Consider the following 21,906-nt stretch of genomic DNA (forward strand, 5'->3'; position numbering starts at 1 on the left):
GACATCACTCGCAGACCATTCTCAGACTTTGAAAACACTGAGATTATCTTTTGATCCAGTTTATAAGTTATGTAATCTGTGTAGAGGAGAAATATTTCAGTCGGGCATTTCCAGGCCATCTAATTATTAAGGACGGGAGACGTTTTTGAGTACGCTCGTTTTGGTGGACCATGCGTTTAGCCAAAAACCCTCTTAGGCATTTCAGGGGTTGAAAGAAAGCTGGAAAAAGTGCTGCAGGGTTTTTTTTTATTTTTCCTTCTAATTTGTTACGTGTGTGGACATTAAAGAGTAAATTTTAAAATTTATTTTATTTTGTGTTAGTATTGTTATACATTTTTTTTTTTGTTTACTCGCCATCATGTCTGCTCGCTCTCGGTGACTTTCTGGAGTCTGCTTTGATTTTATGCCGCTGTTGTACTTTGATTGCGTGTGGTACTTAATCGCAAATAAAAAAATACCATCCCTTTCTAAAGAAAGCTGAGAGAATCGCGTCCAACCTTTGCCGAAAGTGCGTCCAATCGATCGTCCAACCTTCGAAAACCCAAATCGCATACGAAGAACGAACCGATGCGGTGATTTTTCGCGCACTAAGGAAACGCTCGTACGACCGATCTAAATGTATACGGATAAGAGATTTGTGAGATAAAGAATACTATTGTTCTCCTTCTTCATGATATATCTTATCTAGAACCGTTCGTGTTTCGCGATTTTTGAGTAACCGTTTTGACACAGTGCAGCCCGGTTTCACGGACGCGCCGTGTGTCCAGAGATCTAATCAGAGCTTTTAGATCGACCAAACCGTCTATGGGGGAAAGCATTAGTTTGTTGACAGCGCGCCATCGGTTCCACTAGGAAATCTTTCGCTTTAAAAACAAATTCTCTATCGCCAACTGGGCGGCTTGCGTAGGGAATTCGTTGTTGACACATAGGGACTGCGCAGCGCACGAGAACAGACAGGAAGGCAGATTACACAAGCGCCAACTTTCAGTTCGCTTGTAGTTACTACCTCCCTATTCGTTTCCGTTTTTTCTTTTTTTGGGAGGGGGGGGGGGAGCTATTTAGACGTATACGGTGATACAAAAATGCCGAAAATCATGAGTACACAGTGTGGTTGCTTTTTCAGCAGTTGTTATTATCAATTCCTTGCTTTCTGATAAAAATACAAAGAAGAGGCCCTGCCTCGGTGGTAAACAAGCCAGCTGCAGTTGTGAGTAAACATAGGATGCGAGAAGACAGTACGTCGTGTCAACACAGAATAATCAAAAGGCTGCGGCGTTTGGTGGCACAAGAACGGGAGCTATACTTTCTTCTACTCCGCATGCTAAGGGCTTTGTGGTACTCAATTTTCCAGAACTTTGGAGGCATGAAATAAATACGTCTTTGGCGGAGCACATGCGGGAGGAAGCTGGTGGCGCAAAAGAAAAAAAAAAGTACTACGCGGAATGAACCAATTGTTCTGCGCATCAGAGATTGGCCAGTGACTAAATGCGGCATGAAGAAAGTAGACTCACCGTTTAGGACTAGCTTCCTCAGCTTGTCGAGTCTTCTCGGGAGGCTTTGTCTATGCACTGATCTCAAACGGTTTTTCTGGAGCATGAGGACTTCCAAGCGGTCGAGGCTCTTAAATGCGCCCCTAACGTTCGTAATGTTGTTCCCGTAGGCGTAAATGGATGTCAACTGCGGGCTGTCTTCAAAATCTGTCGCACGCAGTGCTGTCAGCTTGTTGTTGTGTATAAAAAGATACCTCAAGCTGGGGAGGTGGCCGATGGATCCGTTGAGCGACGTTATTGAATTTTCAGTTATGAGAAGAACTTTAAGGCTGAATAGGCGCTTGAAGCAGTACTTCCCCAGCCACTCCAGCCTGTTCCCACTCAAGTCCAGGTGTTGGACCAAAAAGTTGCTCCTAAAGGTGCCGTCTTGAATGAACTGAATGCGGTTGTTCCTCAATGTCAACATTTTCAAGGATGTCATGTTAATGAGTGCTTCCCCGATTTCTTCGATGAGATTCATAGACAGGTTAAGTTTTTCCATACGACTGGTAAAAATAAAAGTGCCGTCTATAGAACGCAGTCGATTTCCTGCTGCGTTAAAATACTTGAGGCCAGATTGTCTACTAAAAGAATTACCGGGAATGTATGGGATGACGTTGTATGAAAGATCAAGGCTCCTTAGCTCATGAAGCGAGGTGAAACAGTGGCTTCGCAGTTCGCTGATGTTACACTTCTGGAGGTCGAGTGTTTCTATCTCGGTGTTATGAAAGCCGAATCTGGGTATCCAGCTTATTCTGTTGTTGTTAGCCAGCAGTACCTTAAGCCTAGGTGTAGTCCCCGTAGCTAATTTGACGATGCCTCCTATTGTATTGTGAGATAAATTCAGCTCCTGAAAAAAAAAGAACAAACACAAAAAGAAAACAAAGTCAGTTTCATAATCATAATAAAAATAATTAAACGTATGAGATTCTACCCATGTTTCCAATAGCAAATGAAGTTTGGCCAGTCAGACTCCATGTCAAAGAAAATTTCTCGGAGAGTTTGGCCAGTCAGACCCCATGTTAAAGTAAATTTCTCGGGACGCCTAAGTATGCTTTCGCGATTTCAAGGCGAATGCCTGTAGCGTACTGCTGCGACGGGTATATTTTATATACCCGTCCAGCCGTATACACAGCAGCCACTATATTTCACCGCCATTAATCTATCTCATATCCACCTTATTCCCCTTAATCCCACCTAATTCATGTTAATCGACATTAGTATATCTTAATCCAATTTATCCCCCTTTAGTTGGTTATAATCACCTTAATTCTATCTTACTAATAATTACTATCCATCACTAATCGATCGGTAATCAACATTTCATCAATCCCGATGACGTGTCACAAATGTCATTAATTGTTTCCTGACACATTAATTAATTGGCATGCACCAGACCAACTCTTGCTCTCCCCCCTCTATCTAGCGAAATTTTCGCAAAAATTTTATCTAGGCGCCTTCAACTTGTAATCACTAGTTTAGTAGGACCTCACCAAACTTGCGGTATTCGAGGTAGGAGCATTCAAACAAACGTACATGTTGCTCGTTCCATATTGGTTGTGTGTCTTATTCGGCAGAGCAGGTGGCCCTTATCCAAATCGACCTTTCCAAAGCGAGTTTCTCATGATTTTCTATTCGCACTATTGGCAGCGGCAAATTTAGAGGATATATTGTCAGCATTGTTACAAACAGTGCACCACACAACTGGTCGTCAACCGCGTTCTGTCTAAACCAGTTTCGATTAAGTCGTCTGTTAGACAGGGCTGCCCTCTTTCACCCTTGTTGTTTGCCTTATACCTCGAACCTCTGTGCGTTATTATTCAGCAGAGTCAAAGAGTACGGGGTTTTTCCTCACTATCCTGTGAGGTTAAGGTCCTTGCCTACGCGGATGACTTTGCCTATTTTTGGGTTGATAAAAAAAAAAACGTTCAAGAAGCCCTTAATCTGACCAGGCACTTTTGTGAAGCGTCTGGAGCGGCTGTGTATATGGAAAAAACAAAGGGATTTTGGTTTGGTGAATGGGTGCGAAACCCTCATTATTTGCTGGAATTACTTGGGATAAAGACGCACTTCAATACCTAGGTGTACCTTTGCACCAAATAAGAAACACCGGGCCGCATTGGTCATTGGCACTCCAAAAAGGTCAAGCGAGCCTCACAGGCATGGATGGGGCGAGAACTTTCTGTGTTTGCGCGTGCGCAGGTTTGTAATGTCTTCCTTGGCGAAAAGCTCGTTTATGTACTGCAAGTAGTTCATTGTGCGCGTTCTAAAGTACAAGCTCTACATAGAGTTTTTGCGACATTTGTATGGGGGTCTCAATGGGAACCTATGCGTAGGGACAATTTGTTTCTTCCATTAGTGTCTGGGGGTGCTGGGCTGACACATTTGTTCGTACACCAGTTTGTATCTTGGTTTTTCTTGTATTAAGTGACGCATGATCCACTTCTGCTAAACGTTATTCAACAGCGAATAATTTTTCATTTACCATTTTTGCTTGTCTCCACGGGTGAAGTTAGTACGAAACCGCCATGGGGCTTTTTAAAGGAGGTGGTCGACACCTTTCATTTCCTTACTGCGAGGTTTTCCCTGGAATATCTGTTTTCCCTCTCCAGGAAGGCTTTGACGAACACTTTATTAGAGAGTCTGTTCCCAGTGCCGGTTTATCGCCAGCCTTACACTGGCCACCATAAGGACAGTGTTTTGAAGCGTGTCACACGTATGTGTCTTCCTCCAAATGCAAAAACGTTTTTTTTTAAGCTGCATACATCAACACTACCAGTGAAAACATGGTTGCGCGAGAAAGGAATGTCTATTCCTTGGTCTGACGATTTCTGTTTATGCAATCAACCTGAAACCATTGATAACTGTTTTGTTTTGTGCCGGGATGCGGTGTTTTTCTGGGATGTGTTGCAACCAACTCTTAAAAAGGACATGTACATTACCCCTTATGCAATTGGCTTCTTGCCTTTTCGAGATGTTACTGGAGTGCCCTATGATATACTTGTTGTGATGGGATTGTATAGCTTGTGGAAGTGCCGCATGACGGACAGGCACACGGAACCCCCTCGCCCAACGAAGTTCATTTTTCGGGAGCAAGCTGCGTTGGTGCGGAGCATTTATGCGGCGCAAAGTGACCCGCCAGAATGGCTGCATCTGTTGGACGCGTGCGTCTGCTTGCCGAAGTTTTGATGGACGGATTATTTTAGCTGCAGTGATGTGCATCTTCTTGGATGACTCATAACTTTTGTAGGCTGTAATAAGTGCAGTTTTCCATGAAGTAAAGAACCAAAAAGAATGCCGAATTAGCGCTGTGGTAGCGCCCTCGACTCCTGCTCTGGAGACCTGGGTTCGAATCTTACCCCAACCCGAATGTATTTTTTTTCTCTTCCCTTTGGCTCAATAAACGTTTTGCCACCACCATTCTTTACAGCGGTAGCCTTTTTGGTACCGCTCGTGTTGACGCCGGCGATGACGGTCACTTTTTGCGTTTTATGAGGTATATAAGGCCTCCGACTTACTGTGCAGTAAACCCTCGTTAACTCAAACTCTGAAATCTCGAAATAGCGGTTAAGTCTCAATTTTTTTCGCTGTGCATTTACCTCATATACGTAATATGTATTTGCCCGCGTTTATATCGAAACGTTTTTTTCGGGGACCCTGGATATCTCGAAATATTGACAAGCGGCTTAAAAGGTTTCCGTGCGAACGCTTAGCTCCCACTACACCACGAACGTGGTCGTTAAAGGAGCCATGAAGATAAAATACAAGTTGGGTTTATTAGAAAGACTGCTTAGTCCCGATAACAATGATACCAATATCATCGCAAACTTCGAACAAATAACGGAGATTTAAAGAAAACGTGTGAAGCCGTGGCGACCCCCTAGCCAATTTCCTGCAACTTTTCTATGACGTCACGCAACCTTGTTTGTGCGATTGGCGGCCGCCTAACTGATCTGTCACGACGACGCATGACTGGACGTCTGTAATGGGGCCTCTAGTTCCATTTGACCGCATCACTTGAATACTAACGTGCAGTTAACGCACTGAAAATTATATTTTATTGTTGGCCCGTATGACGTCATTCTTGCTCATAACACGTCACTGTGGCGCAAAATTTGACAGTTTTTGAATACTTCTTGCTTTTTTTTCGTTAAAAACATCTTTTATGGCTCTAATGGAGCTGAGTGAGATACTGAATCTTAGTTCTTTCAAATTAAACCAACTTGTATTTTCTCTTCATGGCTCCTTTAACGGCAAATCTGAAGTTCCCGCCGCCGCACCGGTTTCCTCTTAAACGCGTCAAGCAACTGAGGCAGTGACAGCGATGCAGCTGATCAGTAATGGTTTAGTGGTAAAACAATCGTCTCGTAAACGGGAGGAGTTGGAATACTGGGCCACCGGATACCAAGCGGTTTCATGAAAAGGTACAAGCGTCCCCGCAGACATCAGCTGGCTTAGGACGTGCGAACCAATGCTTGGAGTTTCACCACAAGCGAGTCTGCTCTGTTGGCATTCGTTGCACTGCTAAGTGGCCCTCTCCGCGTCCTAATCCCTTTGCATTCACTCGTGCAAACGAAGGTTCTCAGGTAAATGCCGCCGCCATTTAGATTATACCAACCATAAGCATGGAAGAATACACAAGCAAATTGATTAGGCAAACGGTTGCAAGTTGGTTTACTGGCGGCTTCAAAAATGACGCTTGCCGGTGGTTGTCTCTCTTGCGTACAATATCGCGGAGGGTAATGATGCCATCGCAGCGCGGTAATATAATAATAGTCATGTCATGCGGACCAGCTTTATCTGAAAGGAGAGATATTAGCGATCAGTGAAAGTGATCACTGTCGAAATAATTGATCCGCATCATTCTTAACATCCATCGAGCATGTGTCTCCGAGCGGTGTCGTCTACCAGACATGCAGAGTGAACGGTTAATACAGTGAAGTAACCCTCCACGTTGCCCTGCAGACCACAGTGCCTGCGTTCGGGATTCGAGTACCACCATTCTACGCCGCGGGGCGACATCTCCTTTCCTCCCCCCCCTCTCTCTCTCTCTCTCTCTCTCTCTCTCTCTCTCTCTCTCTCACACACACACACACACACACACACACACACACACACACACACACACACACACACACACGCACACACACGCACACACACCCACGCAAAAATGTTGCTGTGATTCCCCGAATTGGCTTGGTAGACGGAATTCATTGATTGAAAACTCCAGTGCATAGTGGTGAAGTTGAACCAAGGGATTTCCCTGAAATGTGGGGATTTGCAAGTGATCGGAAACTTCAAAATGTCGGACGTTTTTGTTTTCCGCCTCATCAGCATTACAGATATGGAGGAATATGTTAAAACGTGTTTGAGTGTTTTAGCCTCGGTTGGGGTGTAACTTCTAATAATCATGAGGTTGGCTTTTATACATTTGTATGAGCGCTGAGTGAGTGAGTGAGCGGGTGAGTGAGTGAGCGGGTGAGTGAGTGAGTGAGTGAATGAGTGAGTGAGTGAGTGAGTGAGTGAGTGAGTGAGTGAGTGAGTGAGTGAGTGAGTGAGTGAGTGAGTGAGTGAGTGAGTGAGTGAGTGAGTCGGCCAGTCAGTCGCGCCAGCGTGTCCTTACCGGTACCAGAGCCGGTACCTATTGCGTGGGTATAGCCTGTATTCAATAGCGAGGCACGCATGCAGGCAACCATGTGAATGCGCCGACACTGGTTACGTCGGGCGACGCGGGATGGCGGTACTTGTCCGTGTTAAGCGCATGATACGGGTTGGGCATTCCAAGCTCTAGCTCGCCGAACGCAAAGTAATGCCTCGACTCCAATATGAGTGCGATTGATAACAACTCTGTCGACACCACCGTTGAGAATCGGGTTGAAACGGAGCAGACGATGCACGCCGGTGTTACTTTTTTCTTCGGCGTGCGACCGCAGTGGCACAAGCCGCGCCATGTCCGTGGCGCTTCGGCCATGTCTGTGGTCATTTCAGTGTTGCCAAGCGACGAAATTGACAGTTAAACTTTTCAATGAATACCACCTATACTACGTATTCAAAATATTAAGGAAACTCTACCCTACCCTTTTCCGGGAGGACCGAGGCTAGTTTCGTGTAGGCCGCCACACGGTTCAATTCGTAACCTGGTGACAAATTATTTGATACCCCAAATCCGAGGGTCATTTGGCTGTCGTCGCGTTTGAATTTTTCATAAACTTATTGAAGCCCGTTGACGCCGCGGGAAGAATGATCAGAAACTAACGGTTGATGGTGATGAACACATGGATGGCTCTGCTGGTTAGGAGCGCAGCATGGTTCGAAGTACGCAGAATGATTCTTTCATTCTGGTGATTGGCCAGCCAATGACAGGCAATGCCACCACTACATTTGTTAGAGGCAATAAAGAACTCGCCGTATGCTTCCATCGGTTCTCTGCGGAACGAGAAGGAAGAGACAATGTTACACCCATCCCAGAATGGAAATAGTGTAAGCTAATGCTTACGTGTCACTTCCCGCAATGGTTGTATGGCATAAATGGTGGAGCCCTCATGAATCCTGAAAAAGCGGTAGGGATGATTCTTGATAATTTTTCTTGATCAGTAAGCGGCCTCAAAAAGTTGATTTTTCTCGCGGAATAGCAGCGTAAGTTATCTGGACTGAAGGTGGCTAATAAAAGCTGAAAAGTGGGCGTATTTGCAGTTTTACCTTCGCATATTTTTCTCACATAGGTATTGCAGCTAACACCGTGTTGGCCGCCGAGCTCCGCCGATTGGACAATCAACCGTTCACAGTAGACTATTCTAGGACATCGACCCCTACAATCCAGGGTTTTATTCGGAATTTCGATTTATTTTGAGGGGGTGGGGTTGTCGATATCCCAGGGGGAGGGGGGGAGGGGGCTGTTGGTGGTGTATAAATCTGTGGGTGGGGTGCTCGCGCTTGCGAAACCTTTTTTTTTTTTGGGGGGGGGGGGGGGGGGTGTCTAAGTCCTTCTGGGGGGTGTCAGGGGGTGTGTGTATAAATCCCTGCCTACAATCGACCTCGCAGAAGGCAACAAAGTCCCTTCTGCGTTTCACGAAAGACACATACATAGATGAAAGACAACAGTGCCCACAAAGGGACTAAAGTGGGTGCGCGTCCCCGCTCCTATCCCCTCATTTTCGCCTGCCCTCTCTTTCATCCCCTGAACAGCCCTCCCCCACCTCCGAGTAGCAATCCCGGTTCCATAAGCCTAGATAACCTCTCGGCCTTTCCGTTCGCGTATCTCCTTTTCACAGCTGAAGCCTCGGTATTGCCGTTTTTTTTTGTCCAATGCGTAACGTTGTGTAATGTTAGCCCCAGTTCGCTGGTAAATCGCATAAACGTCTCCGCACAAAATGAGGCACTCAAAATGTGCTATCGCAAAAGAAAAGCCAACTGCTTCTACTCACCGTCAGAAGATGGAGGCCTTGGAATGAATAATAGATGTTCGTGATGAAATTGTTGTGCAGATCAACGAGTTCTAAGCGGCTCACGTTTTTAAAGAAGTAAGGGCTCAAGTAACTAATGAGGTTGTTTCCCAGCCACACCTTTCGGAGACTAGTAAATGTTCTCAAAACTGTGTTGTTGAGCTTCTCGATGAGATTACCGGACAAGTCCAGATCGGTTACACTCCGAAGTGGGGGCAGGTTATCAGTGCTTCTAATGTAGTTGTTCGGAAGCCGGAGCTCCTTCAGTCCAGAAAGAGCCTCTAGACCGTCTGGAATGGTGCGCAACTGATTGTGCCCCATGTACAACGTCGTCAGAATTTTCGCGCCCTTGAAACTGTCCCGTTCTGTGGACTGCAGGGGAGTGTTCTTCACGTACAGCGCCTTTACTGTGAGATTCTCGAAGTATCGCGGGGGCAACGCCGTGATGTTTACGCCGTCCAACATTAACGAGTCCACCACGAGGCCGGCAAGCTGGGAGAACTTTGCGGAAAGTTTGCCAGCGTCGCTGATGGCTGTGCATAGAACCCGGGGGCCATGGCGGGTGGTCTTGCACAGGCACAAGTCTAGGCTCGGGCAGCCTCTGGTCGATTCGGCGGCGCACGGGTGTTGTCCAAGGAAGGCGGTCAGTACGAGGCTCGTCAGAAGGAGTTGTGTGGCAGGCCTCATCCCCGCGCTGCGGACGCCGCAGCAGCTGGAGCTGGCTGTGGAAACAGGTGCTCAGGGTTAAACAAATGCACCATTGAGAAAAACGGAAAGATCATGAAAAAACTCCACGCAACTTGGCGCACGCCCGTGATTTTCGATTACGGTAAAACATGCATTGGGGGAAGAGCGCGACAGGAATACAGGCAGTACAAACATAGCTTGTTACAGAGCGTGCGAGTAAACGGGTTAGCATTTTTTCTCGCTCTGGGTAAGATAAAAATGTGTTTTTAAACTATGAGCTTATCTGTGCTAGTATGCGTTGAGATACCGGAGAAAGCATGGTTCTACAGCCCAATTGTTAATAAATTGTGGCTGTTTCCACAGTCTCATGAAAAAGGCAATCGGGACAACATACGTGTCGTGCAATGTTCCGAAACTGTTTCCAATGCTAATATAGTACTCCTGCTTTGAATTCGCAACTTAAATCTCCATCTCCGAAAAAGCAGTATGACCGAGGGGGCAGAAAAAATGCTTTTGATCGTACTTCGTACTACAACTAGTTCTAACCCAACTATTCGCTATTCCGCCGGACGCGTTAGCTCGTTGATCCGTAGCCCAGTGAAGGTCGGCACGCTAAAATGTCTCCTACATCTGTACTATTGCTAATAAAACGTTTGAGTATAGCATTCTGTCAGGTATGGCTTCAGATTGTTTATTTTGGGTGGTCCTAAATGAAGGATTTCTTAAATTGTTGCCATACACAACGTTGATATTTATTCCTTCACCTTACTAAGGTAGAAATGTCTTTGGACACTGTTTGGAAATGGCGTTTTGTTTCCTGTAAAACGCCAGCATAAATTGGCTCAAACAATGCTTTATTAAGTCGGAGGCTCAATGAATTCGGATATTCCCATTTTGACGGCAGACAGTTTAACGATTCCTCAATGGACCATTGTGGTATTGAGCCAATATACGCTGGCATCGGTTGCGTACATGGTTGATGGCGTGGAACTCAGCTTCAAGCCAAACTCCAGGTCATAGACTAAAGGAAGGCGGCGTTCACCGTGACCCCACAGCCTCTTATATGTCTTCTAACTGACTCACATCAATAAGTAGGGTAATTACGGCATTCACTTTCCCTTAACCCTCTCGTTCATCAAATACTCAGCCATCATGTACACCAGTGGCGAAACTCCGTTTCAGAATTCATGCGGCGCGAGCACCCCTGCTTCGTTGAAGCTGACGGGGGTGACGGGACAAGTAAGAGGCCTTAGGGACAAGTGTTTTGGCGGGACACCTAGGGGACAAAAACTGAACTTTGCTAAACATTTCCTTAATAACACAACATAAAAAAGCTTACTCTTCGAATTAGGGAATTTAAATCAAGCAATGTTCGTTTATCTTTCTCCAGGTGGCCAAAGATCCCCAGGTGGTAAAAATTAATCTGGAGCCCCTCACCGAGCGCTCATAATAATACCTCAGCGATTCGGCGCGTTACACACTATAATTTGAATTTTTCAAGTACTTGAGTAATACTTCAAGTTTTTGCCGATAGATGACAGACTAGTTAACGTACCCCGCTCTTGTCCCTGTATGCCCCAGAGCAGGGGGGCTAGCCGCGGTCCGGTTTTTGATAGACGGGTCCTATGGGGAGTTTCGCAACTGGTGTATTAAAGCGAAAGCTTTTTGAAGCGAAAGCTTTATAAGTGGTACCGATGACGTTCTGTCAAAAAACTAACGCATTTCCCCATAGAGTGGTTGATCGACCGAAAAGATCTTATAAGATCTCTGGACACACGACGCGTGCGTGAAACCGGGCTTCCACTGTGTTAAAACAATCGCATGAAAATCTCGAAATAGGAACGGTTCTTTATAAGACAATACACGCATCGATCATGAAGAGGGAATACAATAGTGTATACCTTTATCTCATTAACCACGTATCGGTATACATTGAGGTCATTGGTAGACGCGTTTACTTAGTGCGCGAAAAACCATCGCATCGGTTCGTTCTTCGTCTGCGCCTTCGATCTTCGAAGGCTTGACGATAGATTGGACGCACTTTCAGCGAAAGTTGGACGCACTTTTAGCTTTCTCAACTTTCCTTAGGAAGGGATATATTAAATTTAATGAGTAACTATGAGACATCGCACCAATACGTACGTTAATTACGACATCCACTTTCACTTAACCTTATCGTTCGTCAAATACTCATACATATCAGATTTCTTCAACGCAACGCGAAGTAACTGCCCGAATAGTCTGGGTACCTGGACACCAGACCGTCTGCGTGGGCAACCAGACCGCTTTCACAGCTGTTCCGCAGTGTACTTACGATTCATCTCACTGGCTGCCCTCACAAAGCCTATTCTTTAAGATCTACCTATCATAAACCTCCTTCTACTCAAAACAGCCACGAAAAAATATGCGGACTCCATCTCACGAGAAATACCTCCTCAGCTTTCTCCACTACCCCGCACTAGGAAAACCGTCGTCAACATCGGACGACGAAGAAACGGCCGCCGGTTCATCGGACTACGAAGAGCCAGAGGCCAAACTGACAACTATGTAATCTATGGCGAGAAGAGCAAAACCACGCTAAAGAACATGTGGGTGCGGCAGCATGAGAACTAAAACAGGCAGAGTAACGTCGGCAAGCTCTGACCAAAACTCACTGGCACTGCTCGCCGAGAAACGAGCAGATAGTATATAGAAGCATAACTTCGAGCCAGCCCAGTTGGAATTGATGCATCTTGACAAGTAGCTCACAGAAACGGCGACAAGGAAGTAAACATGGACAGGCGCTTCTAATAACTGAAATGTTAATCGAGAAAGACAGACTTTTTATGCCTCACAGCGCTCCGCACAACCATGCAAAAACATTTCGACGGTGCACACATCAGAACTTGTTCACTCACAGGAATTTCATACTCACGAGGACAGCAGTGATATCTCCTTATCTGACAACGACAAGGTTGGGTGGCATTGTGAGAGAAAATGTCCAACGCCTCTATAATCCCTCTTCATGTTTTATTAGGATGCTTGAACAAGATGACAGTGTTATCAATGAAAGGTGTGATACCACAGCCTTTGCAATGCGACGCCAAAAGAGTGCACGGGCTTCCTTTTGGGCTGCACAAGAGTTCTCTTAATCTTGTAGTAACACACCTGCGCGTTTCCCCGCCGTATGCGTGACCGCATGCCATCGGCACCCTGTATACCCAACATTTTTTACACAATCAACAAACTGTTTGTGATGACGTTCAGTACATTCATACTTTACTTCGTTCTTGCCTTCATATTTTTGTTTTACCCTGCGACAAACACTTTCTATTTTGGTTTTTGATGCAAAGACCAATCTTACATTGCAATTTCCTGCTACCTTCTTAAGACTATGGAATAGTCAATGTATGTACACATGGAACTACCGCAACCTTCGACCGTTCTTCGCTGGGCCTGCTTTTCTCCGCTGTATAGTTGTGTTTCTTCTTGGTGAAACTTCCTCAATAGCCGGCCACACGATGCCTACGAAACTTTTTGCACATACCCAGCGTCCCGCAGCGGCGTATCTGTTGTCCGAATGCCTCGCGCGCCGTCGAATTGTTTCTTGCATCGTTGTGCACAGCTTTTTTTCGATCAAAATTTCAGTTGTTAGAAGCGCCTGTCCGTGTTTCCTTTCTTGTCGCCGTTTGTGTGCGTGCAATTTATCAAGAGCCGATATATCCACAAATACAACAGTCAAAGATGCGTCAAACGTGTTCCGCCCGACACGAAGAATTTTCAAACCACAAGTCAAAGTAAAAATACACACACACACAAAAAAAAAAACGCGCACTCTGTCAGAAGCACACGGGTTTTTCGACAAGTCGAGCGACGGGTGCATATGCGCAGGATGGTCTTTCAGCCACGCCGTGGTCTCGTAGAAGAGTGTGCGTTGGTGACATCAACTAACACGCAGGGTTGTTTAGGTGTGCTGGCTTCGTCGCAACACATAGAACTTCTCCGCAATGCTAAGAACTTTGCCGCGGCTGGCCGCAGGTAATGGCGAAACACCTCGCGCTTATTCATAACAGTACTGAAATTAAACGAGGTAGAGTGCCTGAACATAGCGCTAGCATGTGGAACGCCACGCTGAAGGAGACCTTGTGTGTAATGCATACACTTATTTAGAGGTCCTAGCGACGCAGAAAATTAGCCTACGCCGATTTAGATGAGCTCGCCCACGAAGGTACGTAGTACTTATCTACACTACGGGGTTCTGCGAGATACCCTGCTCTCCCTGAAGCACATTCAAAACGGGAGGCACAGTGCGTTACGACGATATCGAAACACCGCTCATGCTTCCCCCTCTCTCAGCCAGCTGCGACCACGCCCACTCGTCTTTACGCGCAGTGAATTCTGGGTTGCCACCACCGACGGTGCCGATGCTCAGACGTAGCAGAAGACACCCCTGAGTCGCATTCAGATTGCTAGGCCATTGGATCTACCCATCTAAATTCCGTACCAGATCATCCCTGTGAGGCGCAGCCCCATTCCCTCTCCATGTCGCCTTCTCGCCTTTCTCCTTTCGAAGTGGAAGCCGCGCGACAAAGTATGGTCCTTGCGCAGTGTTAGCATTTAACTTCTGCGCCACATTGTATTCGACATACAGCCTAGCCTGCCCACGCACGCAGACAAACCAGAACCATGACCACCCGCAGCAAGCGAAGCATTCCGTAACACAGACCTTACCACAACCATACATTACAATCTCTGCGTTTGAACGGTATCTAAGTTCGCGCCTTGCGCTGTCCGCTTACCCACCGAGTTCTCTCTGCAATTTGACTCGATTTTCCCCTAACCCCAATTTCCTGCGCCTCTCATCTAGAATCCCAGGCACTCTGCGGCTCGGACTTGAGCTGCAGAATAAAGTTTCATCTCTCTCTCAGGCACGTGGGCCTCCTTCGCCGAACATTTTTTGCTCCCTGACAGCAGCAACGCTAATTTTCGCATGCTGCTGGCTGGAGTGATAAGGTATATCGAGCGCTCGTCGCAGCTTTGTTTCGCACAATGGGCCTTTGCTACGACCCTTATCTGCGCGTGCGCGTGCGGGCGCCGCCATTCCTTTTGGGGGCTCTCAGTTATCGCCGATACCGCTTCTAACCGATGCGACGGGACGCCGGGCTCAACTCCAAACATATACTGGTTGGCATTCTGGGTGCCGCTACAGAAGTCATCGGAAAGTCTTAAGAAAAGGTACTGAATTTTGTGAACAGCGCACTAAAAGGGCGACCTCCGCGCATGAAGTTAAAAAAGCGGAGCTCGGTGTGCACGCCAAGCAAGCCTCTTGGCTATCACCGCGGGCGTGCTTCGTGATTGGAAGTATTGGGCAGCAGCGTCACCGGCAAACATGGCTGCAATAGCCACCTATTGTGCTTTTCGTATTCCCCGCTACGTGCGCTCTACTTGGCCTGGAAAAGGTCCATTCAAGGAACGGGAGGTAAGCCACCACGTAGTTGTAATGCGCGGATGTCAATATAGCAAAATAGGCAGTAAACTCCTTATACTCTTACAAGGCTCAGAAACATATTAACTGCCGATTAACGATCTTGAAGGGGGTCATTCATGCCCCGCAGAAAAACGGGAAGCAGGAAGGTATGCACATATTGCGTTTTTTTTTTTTGTATTGTTCGCCTGGTATTACGAAATGACACCGTCATTTAGATCGCTGATCCAAGTGCAGCCCGCAGAACGCTGGGTGATAGCCCTTTGACGAGTTGTAGCCCTGCGTGTATACAGTGGGGTTTGAGCAGCGGCGTTTGTCCAGAGTTGGAGACCTTTCACCCTGACTGGTATCTGCCTGGGCGGGATGGTTGCCATGGCGGTATACTCATGGTAAACACAAGGTCGCGGGATCGATTCCCGCCCGCGGCGACTGCCATTGCGAAGTGTTCAAACACTCGTGTATTCAGATCCTTAATTTCCTTCTTTCCCCGAAATTGTTTCTGCGCACACACTCTCCAAATTTGACTGGGCGACCCTAAAGGGAAAAGATTAAAATGCATACGTTTCGATAATAACAAGCCGCAAATCGTAGCTTTTTCGCAACGCGCGCACGCGGGATAAAGATAGAACACGAACTCTGAACCAGACACAAAGGAAAGCAAGTTCTAGCAAAAGCGAATGGCGAACTATCAGTCTTTGTGAGAGGCGGCGAAGAGAAACGCTAGTGTAATAGATAAGCAAGCGTCGCCGATAAAAAGTTGCCCACATTGCAGCTCACCCATTTGTCTGTGTGGAAAGGCCTATGAGATTGCGTGCGCGAAAGCAAGAGTATGAGACGATGAAACACTTGAAAGACTTTAACAACACGTTTTTTAAACAGAATTGAAACCGTGCCTTACCGCGACGAAGCACAGCAGCTAGGCGCACTGTAGTGAATGGCTGCGAGGTTAATTTAGACCGCCTTGGATTTTTTTATCTCTTCCATAAACGAGAAGCAGGGCGAAATGTCAAGGCTGCTTCCTGGGAATAGAGGTTGTAACCGAAAATTCGTACACACAGAACGCGTTTCAGTTGAACACAGTTAACACGAAGACTTTCAAGATCCAAATGGACCGCCTATGTACTGAATGTATTTTCAACCGCATGCCTGTGAAGGCTTTATTCGCGGATTCCGAATAATTCGAAACATCTCCTTCGAATGTGCGGAAGTATCTTTTCATTCGGACGTTATTGGAGCTCATTACGAAACTGCAAACTTCGGCATGTTACAAATAACCTACTGCCCAGATATACAAGTAACCTGCTGCCCAGATTCAGTTCGGACGCATTCGAGGCGGCAGTGGAGCACGGGACCCCCACGTCATTTGCCTACGCTTCATCGACGCTGCTAAGAATAAGCACCTTTCTTGTTAGCATTTTTCGGTGTTTTATTGCTTATACTATGATTGCAATAAGTACACTATATAGGGAGTTTTAATGTTTTTTTTATATTAACACCGGAGCTGTTGCACAAGCCCTAAGTTCGCCATTGAAGGAAAAAAATACCAAGAAATTGCGGGGCGCTCGTCAGCGCGTGTAGCCGCCGAGTCACGGGTTCGCGCAGTGGCTTTAGCAAAAAAAAAAAAAAAAAAAAACTCAGCACTATCATCAAGCGCATGTAATACTTGGCATGAGGAGCATGACGATATCGATGAATATGACGATTACTACAGGTAGCGCAGTGCAAAGCAACGAATGAACATGTAAATAAACAATTTAAAACTTGCACAAATGCGTTGCGATGTGTCCTTCAGTACTGACGTATAAAGAAATCCTGCAGCTCCGCTGTGGTTCAAGCCTTGCGCGACTTAGGGCAAGATTCGCCAGTTGAGCTGGTGGAAGTTTACAAGGTTGAGGATGACTTTGCATCCATTACTCTCCACGAAGAAGACGACGACCTCGTCGATGCATATTATGACGATTACTAGCCCCGCAACTATGCAAATCAACAATGACACTAAAACTTAGCTATGTGTCCGGCAATTCTCACCTGCAACAGCTCCGCCATTCAAGCCTTGCGCATGAGTGCAAGCTTCCCGATTGTTTTTTTTTTTTTTTTTGGGAGGGGGGGGGGGGTAACTCAAACACAACGCACTTGGGATTAGTTGTCAGGACTACAAAAAGAGATGATCAGTGTATTCCTCTGCACGTTTCTAAACCGTAGCTGGAAGGTACGTTTCTCAAAAAAAAAAAAAAAAACAAAGCAACACATCTTGCCTGCAAGTAGAAAATAATTACAGAACACGAAAAGTACAAACCACTATTCCGCATCGCTTGAAATATAGCCTATATACATACTGCCCCAACATATGGAGGCCCAATGTTGCGTTACCGACTATTTGTACGGTAGTTATGCAACTACAATCAATTATGTTTTTAAACTTAATATAACGAGCTTTAAACTTAATATAGCGGAGCTGCGTGCACTGGGGCGTGCTAACGCGGTGCTTCTCGGGCAAGTGTGCGTGTTTGAGGTCAGGTTGTTATCGAACCACAGTCTGTCGTACACGTTGCCGCTCGACCCAAAATTGCGATCGAAAAACTCTCTTTGAAAACTGGTGACGCACCTTCGAACTCTTCCAGGTTGCATCCTGACTTCAAAGGCGCTTTGCGGGATTCTCTGACTAACGAAATGCACCGTTGGTTCTCGCTAGGTGCTTGTCTGCCGCCTCGCAGGCACGTCCGTCGGCCGTCGCATTAGCGTTGGCACGCCGTCGACGATTAAACTCGAGTCTGTATTATCGGGCCCTGTGCGCATCGCGTTTTTCTCTATTAGTAGGTTTCACTGTGCAACCTACAATGCAAGAAAGCCAACTTACAAAGATCAAGCTCGTACTTATCTCCTTAAAGTCGGCTTCATTTCTTCACACAAATGCATTGCTAGGAAGACGGCAATATAGACCTTCTTATATCAAGATATGAAGGCTGGATGACTTTATCGGTGTAAGCGTGGTCTTTGTAAGCTGACCGAGCTTTCACCGGCCGCCTTAAAGTCGTCTTCACTTTAAAGACAACGAATTGCTGGGAATACATTATTTTAAGAAGTAAAAGTTAAAATCCCCTCCTTCTAATGGCGACGATGGTTGAGACGCGAAGCTTTCTTGCATCAGAAATTTAAATGGCGAAGTGTCAAAGTCAAAGCCGATGCAATAAAATTCAAAGCGTCAATGATCAAAGTGCCAATCACCTCGTTCGAATGAACTCAGACGACAGTAAACGAATCCCCCACGAGAAAGTTGAGTGATCCCCATCCGCACCCATCGTCGTCCTCAGACCATCGCCGTCATCTAAATTCCAAACTGCCAAAGTTCAAAAACCAAGGTCCACTTCATCTCAACCAAGGTCCAAATCCAACGCTCGTGTAACTCAAAGGAAAGGCTGAGTGACCCGGATACGATGATGGCGCAATCGGATAGAATTCGGCTTCATAACGCGAGGGACCCAGGTCCACGGGAAAAGTTTTTCTTGCATCATCATCATCATCATCATCATCATCATCATCATCATCATCATCATCATCATAATCATCATCATCCTCCTCATCAGCATAACAAATCATCATCATCATCACAATTGGCTTTCCTGCTGTGCATTTTGGTAACGACACTGCCATCAGTGACCACTGAGACAAAAAAAAAGCTTCGTTTGCTTTAATATTAGCCGTCTTAAATAGAAAAACGAAGTCCTTAGGAGCTTTTCGGTGTTAGCTTGGTCTTTGTAAGCTAGTTTTCCCACACCTCATTTTTCCCCGCGGACGCCATTAAATCCCGTACCCTAGCCATAGACAGCTTCGGCGTGAAAGAAATATTCCAGCCCAAGAATCGAACCACTACAGGACTTGAGACGAATTACCGGGCTGCAAGCAGGACATTGCCCACCACCCATCACCCTCACGGCAGCAGAATGTTCTAGTGACCGTTGGCGACGGACAACAGCACTGCCGCATTCATCTGAAGGCAAATGCCCAAAGCTCTACATGCCTATCCAGAAATACAATCGTAGAGCTGTAGTGCGACAGAACTTGTACTGTGCAAGCTTCTTGCCTTTCAGCTATAGTTAATGCATAGACAATTTTTGTTAAAAAAACACACAGCGACAAAGAAAAATGTGAAAGTAATTTTAAATGTTGATTTTTCACAAAGTGCAGGAACTATTGCCACCAAAAGCACTGTTTTGTCGTACATAAGCAAAACACGTGAGCTAAACTTATCTCCATAACACAGACGTCAAGGCACCGTTGCCAGGAGGCATGCCAGCTCGCGAATATCCCTCGCTATCAGAAAGAAACCTGTAATCTTGATCGGGGACCGAAACCAGCCCTATTACGCGCGCTCTGCGGGGCAGCAAGTTCGATTGCGGCAACACCAAACATGAGAAGAAAAACATAGGCGGGAGGAGAGTACGTACTCACGATGCGATGGAGCCCTCTCCGGCGCTCTCCTCGGCACAGCTACAGCCGTCTCCAAGTACACGCGTCGGCGTATAGCGCGCCTCACTTCGCACCACTGATATGGGTGGAGCGCGTCCGGCCGGGTATGCAGCCGCTGTCGTCACGGCTGAACCGATAACGACATCCGAGCGCAGTCCCGTCGCGGCCGGCAACAGGCATGATGGCTACGTCGACAACGCCCTGGTTCCATGGTTCGAAACGCACCCAGAAAGCTGTGCGTAGCCCTGAAGCTATACATAATAGAGAGTTTTAGCATTCCGTATGCTCCGTGTCTTTCACGCTTACCGTGTTGACCCGGACCCGACTGCGCCTGCGCGCGGGAACGGTGAGGAGGACACACCCCATCGTAACGAATCCGCGGGCATGGCGAGGGCCGGCCCGCGGAACTAATCCACCCTTCCGGAACGAATGCGCGAGTGCCCAGTCGGGTCCCAGTCAACACGGTGAGCACGGAGGACAGGGAGCATACTGAATGCTGAAACTCTCTATTGCCCTGGCTTCCGACGGAAGACTGGCGTTGCAGCACTCCCCACTTAGATTACTATGAGCTGCAGTATGTATGTATGTATGTATGTATGTATGTATGTATGTATGTATGTATGTATGCATGCATGCATGCATGCATGCATGTATGCATGTATGTATGTATGTATGTATGTATGTATGTATGTATGTATGTATGTATGTATGTATGTATGTATGTATGTATGTATGATGTATGTATGCATGCATGCATGCATGCATGTATGTATGTATGTATGTATGTATGTATGTATGTATGTATGTATGTATGTATGCATGCATGTATGTATGTATGTATGTATGTATGTATGTATGTATGTTTTGAATCAGAAATGGGAAATGAGGGGCTCGGTGAAATAAGACAGAAAATAAGGGATGGCAGTCAAGGGTTGGCATTTTTTCATAAGGGTTGGCATTTTTTCACCACTTTCTTTCTGACTCAAAAAATTCTTCATCTGTTTCTATGACCCACCACAACCTCCCCTTTGCTTTCCGAGGTTTTCTTGACTGCCAACCCTTATTTTCTGTATGTATGTATGTATGTATGTATGTATGTATGTATGTATGTATGTATGTATGTATGCAGCGAATCAGAATAGGAAATGAGGGGATCGTTGAAAATAACACAGAAATAAGAGTTGGCAGTCAAGAAAACCTCGGAAAGCAAAGGGGAGGATGTGGTAGGTAATTGAAACAGATAAAGAATTTGGAAAGAAAGAAAGTGGAGAAAAAATGCCCGCCAGGTGGGATCCGAACCCACGACCTCCAGAATACCGGTCTTGTGCGATAACCACTACGCTACCGGCGGGGCGATTTTCCCCTCCACTTTCTGGGGCATTTATGTTTAGGTGTTTTTGTTTCCTGCGCTTTACTTTTTCCAGCTAAACAAAGGGGGCCAGTGTGCCTTGCCGTTTAACCTACAAGTGACGTTCGACGGTATCAATTAAGGCAGCCCCTAAATTTGATTTGCTCACACTTTGAATACCTATGAAGCTGCAGTCAGTACATAACATCAAGGTTAAATCAACTAGCAAGTAAGGTTGTGCTAAGTGCGTCTTCGTTCATCATCCTATCTTACTCTGTTCAGATTTGACGGTAATGACACAATTATAAAAACGGATCAACACGCTCGCTGATGTTAACAGCAGATGAGCGACCGACGTACGTGCTTTCGACCGATTGGGAGCAAACGTTCTGCGCTTCGGTACGGAATCCAAAAGACCACCCAAGATCAAAAAAACATTTTCGTCTTCACTGTAATGATCGAGAGTGTTCGCTTTCAGGAACGTAAACAATGACCACATGTACGTGAAAAAGCGTCCGCCTGCGCGCGCACTTGATCAACGCGCCCAGCGCTAGCTTAACTAGGAACAGGATGGAAGACGAGCGTCTGCAGGCTCGCAGAGAGTGCTGAGAGTGAGAAGCGAGAACAGGTATGCAAAGGTATACTTCGTGCTTGAAGCTTCCCAGCGCGTATGTACGTCATGGTCGCGCACGTACGGAGCGAAACCATCGACCGCCACGAAGCAGCGCGACCACAAAAGACCAAAACAAATTTTGTCTAATGAGAGTGCTTTCCGGAACGTATAGGTACGAAAAGGTTAACCTAACCGCATGAAATCACGCGTCGCGCGAGCGTCGGCGTCGTTCGGCGGCAACGCGCAGACACGGGCACTTTCAATCGCAATTGAAGTGAATCGCGATCGAGGTTTCGAACGCGCTCAAAGCACTGCTGCTGCTACACGGCACTATAGTGCCTAGAATATATTCTATA

General features: G+C 46.4%; 1 protein-coding gene across 4 annotated transcripts in view; it reads right to left on the minus strand.

Moving 5' to 3' along the window:
• The window catches only part of LOC144155740 (toll-like receptor Tollo), a 67,266-nt gene extending 47,212 nt beyond the window's left edge, over window positions 1–20,054 (minus strand). For all 4 annotated transcript variants that reach the window (XR_013319621.1, XM_077687354.1, XM_077687353.1 and 1 more), the window contains exons 1-3: window positions 19,568–20,054; window positions 8,954–9,693; window positions 1,512–2,379 (exon numbers count right to left, since the gene is read on the minus strand). Coding sequence is in view for 3 of the 4 variants with exons in the window: in XM_077687354.1 (XP_077543480.1) it covers window positions 1,512–2,379; window positions 8,954–9,658 (1,573 nt within the window). In the remaining variant the exon portion in view is untranslated. The remainder of the gene's footprint in view (window positions 1–1,511; window positions 2,380–8,953; window positions 9,694–19,567) is intronic.
• Window positions 20,055–21,906: the final 1,852 nt, after the last annotated feature.

The sequence above is a fragment of the Haemaphysalis longicornis genome, unplaced genomic scaffold, assembly GCF_048455015.1.
Source record: "Haemaphysalis longicornis isolate Haplotype H1 unplaced genomic scaffold, Haemaphysalis longicornis Haplotype H1 scaffold_1, whole genome shotgun sequence".
NCBI lineage: Eukaryota > Metazoa > Arthropoda > Arachnida > Ixodida > Ixodidae > Haemaphysalis > Haemaphysalis longicornis.